This window comes from Ranitomeya imitator, chromosome 6 (genome assembly GCF_032444005.1).
Source record: "Ranitomeya imitator isolate aRanImi1 chromosome 6, aRanImi1.pri, whole genome shotgun sequence".
NCBI lineage: Eukaryota > Metazoa > Chordata > Amphibia > Anura > Dendrobatidae > Ranitomeya > Ranitomeya imitator.
The window spans coordinates 424247243-424258096 of NC_091287.1; the positions used below are offsets into that span (position 1 = coordinate 424247243).

Sequence of the window (10854 nt, forward strand, 5' to 3'; positions counted from 1 at the left end):
ATTTTGGATTGTAAAATCATTTTTCATGCTGGTGTTATAAAGTATTCTAATTTAATAAAATAATGTCTTTGGGGTTTTCATTGGCTATATTCAGCAACATTTATCCTACTATATAATTGTCTAAGGGGTATTTCCATCTGTTTGTCTGTTTGTCGCGGAAATCCCGCATCGCTGGTTGGCCGCGGCCAGCTGGCCGCGACCAATCAGCGACAGGCCCCCTCCCTACTCTCCTCAAGTCAATGCCCCTCCCTACTCCCCTCCAGTCAATGCTAGTGTGTCACCCCATCCTGGACCTGCCTATGCAGCATCAATAGTAAAAAGATGTAATGATAAAGATATAATGTTAAAAATAATTACAAAAAATAAAAATTGGGCTATTCTCAACTTCCGCCACCGATGCACACAATGCTGCCACCAGCTTCCGTTCCTAGCGAGACCGCTAAGTCATCTGGGAAATTTTGCAATGCATCACTGGGAACGGAAACTGGCGGCAGCATCACGCGCATTGGGACAGCTTCGGTAGACGCCAGAGGGTGAGTTTATAACTATAGCTATTTTTTATTTTAATTTTTTTTTAACAGGGATATGGACTGTGTTATATACTGCGTGGCTGCTATATACTACGTGGGCAGAGTTATATTCTGCTTGGCTGTGTTATATACTGCGTGGGCTATGCTGTATATTACGTGGGCTGTGCTATATATTACGTGGACTGTGTAATATACTACGTGGCTGCAATATTCTACATGGCTGGTATATACTACGTGGCTGCGCTATATACTACGTGGCTGTCTGTGGAATAGAATGTATGAACAGCTCTGCAGAATGGCCCATCTGTGGTTCCCCACAATCTGTTGAGCATTTGGAAATTGTGACATGGGGAGAAACAAAGGTGATTGGGGTGCCACCTCTGAGGATTGTACTGTGTGTGATGTTAAGATGGTGGAAGAAGAGGATAGGCCAATTGATGAATCATTTGCCATCCACCGGAGAACATGCTCTTTCTGAGTCTCATATATAAGGGGTACTGCTGTGCAGCTGCCAAAGAATGGGAGTGGAGTAGCCTGTCCAGTAACAGATGTTGTCAGTGGTCTTTGGATAGGACGAGACAGTGTTTGTTCAGTTGAGCTTTCATTAACTTAAGCATCTAACCCAAGTACATTTAGAAAATAAAGCCTATTCCCCTTTCCACCACGACCTTGCTTTTTCCCCCCTTATGTTGTACTGTATGTATCCTTCCCCTTTTATAGCCTGCTGTTTCACAACATTAGGCAACACAGGCCCACACCTGTCAGTCACCTGTCACTAAATGAACAATCACTGTTTATTTTCTTAGATAATGTGCCTGAACAACAGTGTTATACCTAACGATTTTTAAGAGGAAACGTGGCCTTCTGATTTCCCACTGCAGCGCAGTTTTATCACAAACTATTTGGATTGCACACCTTGCTCATTTTAAATTAGGTATATAATATACAGTGGGTACAGAAAGCATTTAGACTCCTTTAAATTTGTCACTCTTTGTTTCCTTACAGCCATTTGGTAAATTCAAAAAGTTAATTTTTTTCACATTAATGTACACTCTTCACCCCATAATAGGCTGATAAAAGCACCCTTTTGAGCTAGTACAGCCATTAGTCTTCTTGGGAATGATGCAACAAGTTTTTCACACCTGGATTTGGAAGTTCCTCTGCCATTCTTCCTTGCAGATCCTCTCCATTTCCATCAGGTTGGATGGTGAACTTTGGTGGACAGACATTTTCTGGTCTCTCCAGAGATGCTCAATTGGGTTTAGGTCAGGGCTCTGGTTGGTCCAGTCAAGAATGGCCACAAAGTTAATCTGAATCCACTGCTTTGTTATTTTATCTGTGTGGTTAGGGTCATTGTCTTGTTGGAAGGTGATCCTTCGGCCAAGTCTGAGGTCCAGAGCACTCTGGAAGAGATATTCATCCAGAATATCTCTGTACTTGGCCGCATTCATGTTTCCTTCATTGACAACCAGTCGTCCTGTCCCTGCAGCTGAAAAACATCCCTATAGCATAATGCTACCACCACTATGTTTCACTGTTGGGATTGTATTGGGATGGGTCTATCTTTGTCTCATCAGACCAGAGAATCTTATTACTTATAGTTTGGGAGTCCTTCATGTGTTTTTTAACAAACTTTATGTGGGCTTTCATATGTCTTGCACTGAGGAGAGGCTTCCTTCGGGCCACTCTGCATAAAGGTCTGACTGGTGGAGGGCTGCAGTGATAATTGACTTAGTGGAACTTTCTCCATCTTCCTCCTGCATCGTCCTACTTTACTTCTCTCACCAAAGCTCTTCTCCCATGATTGCTCAGTTTGGCTGGATGGCCAGGTCTGGAAGACATCTGGTGGTCCCAAACTTCTTCCATTTAAGGATTATGGACCCCACTGTGCTCTTAGGAACCTTGAGTACTACAGAAGTTCTTTTGCAACCTTGGCCACAATTCTGTCCCTGAGCTCCTTGGCCAGTGCCTTTGACCTCATGATTCTCATTTGGTCTGACATGCACTGTGAGCTGTGAGGTTTTATACAGACAGGTGTGTGCCTTTACAAATCAAGTCCTATCAGTGTAATTAAACACAGAACCATCTCAAGGAGGATCACAAGGAAATGGACAGCATACGACTTAAATATGAGTGTCTGAGCAAGGGGTCTGAATACTTATGACCATTTGATATTTCAGTTTTTCTTTTTTAATAATTATGCAAAAATTTCTACATTTCTGTTTTTTTCAGTCAAGATGGGGTACAGAGTGTACATTAATGAGAAAAAAATGAACTTTTTTAAATTTGCCAAATGTTTGCAATGAAACAACGAGTGAAAAATTTAAAGGGGTCTGAATACCCACTGTATGCCTGCAAACTTTCCACTATTAATAGGGAAAAGAAAATATGTAGCCCTCTAAAGGACTTTTGTTTTTAGGCTCCAGCAGTATACCTATAGAAGGACTGTAAGGAACTAAACCTTGCCTATATACCTTTAACCCCATCTTTCCTTCCTACACCAGCTATCCCTACACTAAATGCAGGTAACAGTTGTTATACTACAGAAAGAAGAGTATGTATGTAGGCTTGAAAAGTACTTTTTTTAATGGTGTAGCAGTGGTAGACAAGTACTGCAATAGCAATTAAGCACTGCCTATATGCCTGTTCTAATCTAAGTTCTTATAAAGTTAACTAAGAACCCCGTATTCAGTTTTGTAGATGTTTGCTTAGTCATAATAGATCAATGTATACATTTTTATGTGCTGTCCATGTCTTCTTCTTCAGTTATAGCAGTGGCAGAAAAAAAAACACCAGCACATAACAATATACTGTATTTATAACATCACATATTTCATAGTGTAATTTCAGTAATTACAGTGCTTACTAAGACTTACTTGAATGTAAAATAAAAATTATATTTTAAATAAACATTGTTTTAAATAATTTTGCTTTATGTAAAGGTTAACTATTGTTTGGGACTGCAAACTAATTAGTTTGCTGGGTAGTGTAGTAAATTACAAATACAAAAATACTTTCTTGGCTACAAATGGATATTTCATATCTGAGCAAGTCATCTTTAAAACTTAATGTACACAAAGTTGCAAAGTATCAATCCTTTTCTGCTCAATGACATTAGACAGGAGCTAAGGGGAGAGTAATGTGGAGAATTGGTGCTCTTGCTGGGAATCATCCTCCCCCTGGTGAACATGCAGCCTCATTTACATAAGGATTCAACACTGTTTTTTTAGTGATGGTGTATCTATTTGTTGTGAGGAAAGTATATTTAATCTTGTCATTTACTACCTTTTCCAGGACAGATTCCCTTTACGGTATCTTTTATACTTAATTTTGAACTAAACTATATTTTTTGTACAGCATGTTTCCATCTATACACATATAAGAAGTAAAGTGTGCACAAACAATCCTTAGAAGGAAGGAGTTTCTAGAATGTAAACTACTGCACTATAACATTGTTATCAAATAAAAGGAAAAATCATTTTGTAGAAGAGATTTTTTTTAAGAGCGAGTGAATGGTCACTCACCTAACAAGCATACATAGATACATCTTACGATTGCTCTAATATGACACTGCCTACTGTGGTGGTACCAGTATTCCATTTTAGGATATTATTATAGAATATCTTTGTTGTGGTGTTTTTCTACCTTGCCTCTCCTGCTAGTGCCTTATAGGCTCAGACAGGGAAAGTCAATGTCCAAGTGGGGCACCATTGCTCAGGTGAAGGATGTCAACTTCTGCAGCAACTTGTAGAGAACCTGGAAAGCTAGCACTCAATCAATATAGTTCACGGTGCCAGTGAACGGGACACTAAATCCCACAAGTCATGGAATCAAAGTAATCACTGCACTCGTATAGTTTCAAGTTGCATATATCAAAAGTTTATTTGACTTGAGTCAGTAGACAAATGCTTGGCGAGAACTTCTGCAGCAATGCAGGGTCATATTAGACCAATGGTAGGGTGCATCTATTACTCCTTATTGCTTTTTAGGTCAGTGACCGTTTTTTGGCCGCCATATTCTCTTGTTGTTTGTTTAGTATTTGTAATGGGCTGGGTGGTAGAATCACCATGCCAGAGCCCAAGAAAGACTTGGAGGGGCATGACTGGGAGCCTCACCCAATTTTACCATGGATAAGCAGCGTACAACACCAAGATTCGAGGAGAGACAAGGGAGGTGGTCCAGGTGCTACTCCAAGATTGACCTTCAGTAGATTGCTGCTGACCCCCCAAGGAACGGGTAGCTGGGGTGGCCCGAGAGAATGTTCAATAGATGCAAGCAGGCGAAGTAAGACATCTGGTACTACAGATGCCGATGGGACCGGCCGGTGAGAAGATGGTCACTGGCAGGTGTAGGCTGAGTCAGTGGATAGGCAGGCAGATGGACATTGCTGATAGTCTGGCTGTCGGGCATGGCTGATAGACAGGCTGGTGAGCAAGGTTAATATGAGCACTGGGACCTGAGAACTGAGAAGGATGCTTAAGAACACACATGACATTGCACAGGCACCTTCCACCTGATGGAAGTGCCTTGAATAATAAGTGCTCCACAGCCATTGACTAGGGACACTTTAGGATGGCATGCACTGACCCTTTAAGAAGCCAGGACCGTGTGTGTGCCCTTGGCACTCTTCCCGGGGATCTGCGAGCAGTGCTCAGACTCTGGGTAGCTGCAGGAGACTTGCAATGAAGAAATTCACCGTGAATCAAATATTTGGGAAAATTTGCCGAACCTGGTGAACTTAAATTTCAAAAGGTTCAATCATCTCTAATTATCAGAAAATGTAATTTCTATGTTTAACTTACTGTTAATAATCATTATGTATATATTCATATGGGTAGGGAGATTATTCTCTTATGAGACGTAAAAGAGTACAGTACCACTATTACATGTTCCCTTCTTAAATTCTGATGTTTTCTGTTCAAGGCTATTCTATGGAGGTATAAGTTTTCTCAGCTAAAAGGCTCTTCAGATGATGGAAAAAGTAAAATAAAGTTTTTGTTCCAGAATCAAGACACAAAACAAATTGAAGCAAAGGTACTGTTAACTATTCTTCAGTTTTGGGAAAATGGATATCATAAGAAGAGCAATGGAATTTATATGTAAAGGTCAGCTTAAGGCCAGTTTCACACATCCTTGAAACATAGACCATTCTAGCACTGGAAGACCACACGCAATCATGACCTCAGCTAACTGCTTATAAGCATGCAAGAAGCAGGTAGCTCTTATCAAGAGACCCAGAAATTAGGTTCTATTTTCCAATGCAAAAACTGTCTGTGTTTCACAGATGTGTGAAGCCGGTCTAAATGATTTATATTAATTGAACTAATTAATCTAAATTCTCTAAAATGTGGTCGGCGCTCATAGCAAGTGAGTGATTCTGCTACATACAGGCGATCTGATCATCGCCTGCATGTAGCGGAGCCAATCGGATTATGGCAGCCTCTAGTCTCCCATGGAAACTATTAAAGTATGCGAAAAGTTAAAAAATGTTTTTAAAAATAATAAAAAATAATAAAAATAAAAGTTCAAATCTCCCCCCTTTCGCCCCATACAAAATAAAGCAATAAAAGAAACCATGCATATATTTGATATTGCTGCATTCAGAATCACATAATCTATCAATATAAATAAGGAACCCAATTGCTAAACGGCGTAAGAAGAAAATAAGTAAAAACGCCAGAATTACGCTTTTTTAGTTGCCACAACATTGCATTAAAATGCAATAACGGGCGATCAAAAGATCATATCTGCACCAAAATGGTATAATTAAAAACATCAGATTAGCATACAAAAAAGTAAGCCCTCACTCAACCCGAGATCACAGTAAATGGAGATGCTACGGGTATCGGAAAATGGCACAATTTTTTTTTTCAACAAAATTTAGATTTTTTTTACCATTTAAATAAAAAAGAACATATACATGTTTGCTGTCTATGAACTCATAATTACCTGGAAAATCATAGTAGCAGGTCAGTTTTAGCATTTAGCGAAAATGGTAAAAAAAAAAAACAACTGTGGGATTGCACTTTTTTTCCAATTTCACCGCACTTGGAATTTTTTTTCCATTTTTCAGTACACGATTTGTTAAAACTAATGGTGTCGTTCAAAAGTACAACATATCCAGCAAAAAACAAGCCCTCACAAGGACATTTTGACCACAAAAAAAAAAAGTTATGGCTCTGGGAAAACGGCGAGCAAAAAATGAAAATGAAAAACCAAAAACACCTCTGGTTGTTAAGGGGTTAATGTAAGCATCCCTATATATGTCTACCAACTTTGGACTGCTGCAATTTAGGGTATCGGGTAAAGAATTGAAGTGTGGCACTAAGACTAGATTTCAAATTATACAGTCTTATTAGACGTCTGATTCTGACTGGCAGATCGGTTGCAGCATATCTATGGCTTTGATGACTGTTTTTTGTTTAAGTTTATTTTTGCAAAACAGTGCTCTGAAACGAAACCTACCATTTTAAGCATACGTGTTTGACAAAGATCTAGTAATCATGTGAATGTATACATTTTATAAGGAGCAGAATTTATTTTTCAAAATTGCACTAGAGTGAATTAAGAAAGCAACAAAGAAATAGTCTTCACGCCAAACTGAAACATTGTTTATGATTTGCTCTATTGGGACCATGAAAAATATCTTTTTTATTTTGAAAAGAAGGCCCATGAAGTAAATCAAAAATAACCATCATGTTGCCCACTTTCCAATATAGAAATTACAGTTTTTCAGAAACCAAAAATTCCACTGTTATGGGACTTTTTCAAATGATTTTGTGAGTTGACAAAATGAATAGTGATGAGCGACTGTACTCGTTGCTCGGGTTTTCCCGAGCACACTCAGGTGACCTCCGAGTATTTGTTAGTGTTTGGAGATTTAGTTTTCATCACGGCAGCTGAAAGATTTACAGCTATTAGCCAGGCTGAGTACATGTGGGGGTTGCCTGGTTGCTAGGGAATCCCCACATGTATTCAAGCTGTCTAGTAGCTGTAAATCATGCCGCTGAGGCGATGAAAACTTAATCTCCGAGCAGTCATAAATACTCGGAGACCACCGGAAGTGTGCTCGGGAAAACCCGAGCAACGAGTACACTCGCTCATGACTACAAATGAACCATTTTTTAACCATAATCAAGACTATGTTCACATTTTATCTTGATTTATGTTCATAATTGAGGTTATGCCTGATCAGCTATAGCAGTTCTCAAAAGCACTCTGCAGAATCTATCGATTTTCAGTGGTGCTCATCAATGGTTTGCTATGGTTTCTGTGGCTTTAACAGCACAGAAAAGCTCTGCATGTTGTAATATTCTTTCATCAAATGTAATTAACTTGTGAACTTGTGAGGCTACAGGAGTTTCTGAAAGTACTGCTAACAAAACCTAAAATATGCCAACCATAGACGACAAGGCCTGGCTTGTGAGTAACTACTATGATTGTGACCAGTGTACAAAAAGATTTTTTTCAGTTATACTATTTTAATGTTATGGAAGGATTTAAGAATTTGGTATTGAATAAAATATTTTTCCATCTATAATTTACAGGAACTGGAATTCTCCAATCTGTTTGCAGTTCTGCACTGCATACATTCATTTTTTGCTGCTAAAGTGGCTTGTTTGGACCCTCTTTTTGTTGACACCCAGGGGGCTGCTTCTGCCTCTTCATCGGCCTCTTCCACCACAGCAGGTGTTTGTAAAATGAAGTATTCAACTTGATATGTCTTGATGAAATGCTCTCATTTTTTGGGGACACTAAAACTGTGAAAGAATATTTATTGAACTCGAGAGAGAGCCTTTTGGAACTGGGATCAGAAACAATATATATGGTTACTGATTTATTTTTTTAAGCAGAAAAGTGTTGTAGGTTCAGATTATTACCTACTGTACAGTCTTCAACATATCACATCAAAGCATTTACTGAAAAAGAGAAGACACTCTCTGGCATCAAAGACATTTTTTTTATTCCGTGTGTTTTACCATTCGTGTTCAACAATAAAATAAAAAACAATAAAATAAAAAAAATCTATATATAAAAATAATAAAACTTGCCAACATGAAATTAGCACTTATTTTCTATAGCTTCAAAAGGAGCCAAAACTGGAATATTTCCTGATGTTTTCTGAGTTTGTGATTTATGTTGTTAAAAAAATGAAGAAATAATATTCGTCTAACTTTAAGGGTAACTGGCTTAAAGACTTATTGGCAAACATTTCCATAGTAAATAAGGCAGAGAAGGCTAAATCATTGTTCCCTGTCATCTGCTATTCTGACACTGTTAATTTTTATATAATGTTTCATCCTGTATTATTTTGACACTGCAAATTTTGTAATAACTATTATTTTATGCCATATTTTCATAAGGTAAGGACAACTTCAAATTCTGACCACGGTACTATGAGGACACTGCATTATATTACAGCACGTATTTATTTTTCACTGTCTTTTTTCACTCAAATAGTCCTTGAGACATGAAAGCCATACAAACAGTAAATAAATTGTACAGTGTTCAATTGGTTAACACTAAAATGTAACATATGGTCTGCGATTCTCAAATTAAGTACTTATTTACTCGGTAAGCTGCTTACAAAACCCTTCATAATTGAACTGGCAAGGATTAACCAAAGGATGAGTAATACCCATTGATCCGCATGTGCTCTTTTGAAATCCTACATTTTGTACAGATTCTGGGTTTATTACTTCTTTGGTCTTTATTAATTTTAAAGGGAATCCTGTCAGTAGTAGTTGGGAACAGAAAAGGGACATGAGCGGATTCCATATAAAATGAATGGCCAAGGAGGAGTATAGTTGGGATAATTACTTTACGTGATCTAGACTCTGTTTCTCTTAATGCATCCCAGAACTGTGTTTGTCATATTTTGTATTGTATACAGGCTGTCAATCACACCAAAGGAGGTGTGATTAGGGAATCAGAGGCAGGAGTAGCCCAGGGGGAGAGATGCCCTGATGGACTAGTCCTGCCTAGTTAGAATTAGTCCTGCCTAGTTAGAATATGTGACACTGCAGAATTAGAAGTTCATTGTCCAAAAATTACAATGTTAGTAATTAGATAAAAACCCTTTATCAGATTAAATGAAACTTCAATTATACCATATAGTAAAGGTTGAGGTCAGACAAGTTCCCTTTAACATTAAAGGGAACCTGTCACCTGAATTTGGCGGGACAGGTTTGCGGTCATATGGGCGGATTTTTCAGGTGTTTGATTCACCCTTTCCTTACCCGCTGGCTGCATGCTGGCCGTAATATTGGGTTGAAGTTCATGCTGCGTCCTCCGTAGTACACGCCTGCGCAAAGCAATCTTGCCTTGCGCACGCACAGCATGCTTTGCCCAACTGTGCGCAAAGCTGAAAAGCATTAGTGCACATGCGCCGGCGCACTGTGTCCCGGAACACAGCGTAATACTTCCGGGACATAGTGTGCCGGCGCATGCGCACTAATGCTTTTTGACTTTGCCCACAGTTGGGCAAAGCATACTGCACGTGCGCAAGGCAAGATTGCCTTGTACAGGCCTGTACTACGGAGGACACAGCATGAACTTTAACCCAATATTGTGGCCAGCATGCAGCCAGCGGGTAAGGAAAGGGTGAATGAAACACCCAAAAACCCCGTTCATATGACCGCAAACCTGTCCCGCCAAATTCCGATGATAGGTTCCCTTTAAAACCTTATGATATACCTACACTTCTCTTAAAGGGAATCTGTCAGCACATTTTGCTGCCACATTTCCGATGAGCATGCTATAGGCAAGGAGACCCTGAATCCAATGATGTATCACTTAGTTTACTGGGTGCAGCAGTTTTGACACAATCAGAAGTCTTAAATTTAGCAATGTGGCAGAGCTAAGAAAGCTGGACCCGCCCACACCAGGTTCTGTATGTACATTGTCTATAAACAGTGAGCTGCTTATCAGACGAGGGGCTGAGTCAGTCTACCATGCACAGGCTGCTGTAGCTTCTGTAGTCCAAACAATGATTACTAGGTGATTAAACCTTCATTGTAAGTAGGCTGCAGCACACACCCTGACAAGTGACACATTGTTGAAATCTGTCTCTTAATCCCTTCCTCATGCTGTCCTTAGATTACATAACAAAAACTTCCTGATTGATAGATTCTCTTTAATAATTTATAAAATGTACATGTAATCTAAGTTAGAAAATTGGTATCAATGACAAATATTGCAATATACTGTAATGAAATTAGTTACTAAATATCAAGAATACAATAAGCACACTTGGTAGACTACAGGATGCTTATCCATTTAATATATTCATTTAATCTACACATCTGTTCATCACAACTGTTCA

General features: G+C 39.0%; 1 protein-coding gene across 5 annotated transcripts in view; it reads left to right on the plus strand.

Annotated features, from left to right (window-relative positions):
• SNTG1 (syntrophin gamma 1) overlaps positions 1-9061 on the plus strand; it is a 1229644-nt gene extending 1220583 nt beyond the window's left edge. For 4 of the 5 annotated variants that reach the window (XM_069731324.1, XM_069731327.1, XM_069731328.1 and 1 more), the window contains 2 exons: positions 5454-5564; positions 8078-8520. In XM_069731324.1, the coding sequence (XP_069587425.1) occupies positions 5454-5564; positions 8078-8248 (282 nt within the window). In that variant the 3' untranslated portion in view covers positions 8249-8520. Of the gene's footprint in view, positions 1-5453; positions 5565-8077 lie in introns of all 5 variants that reach the window. The other variant, XM_069731323.1, reaches the window with a different exon arrangement.
• The last annotated feature ends 1793 nt before the right edge of the window (positions 9062-10854 follow it).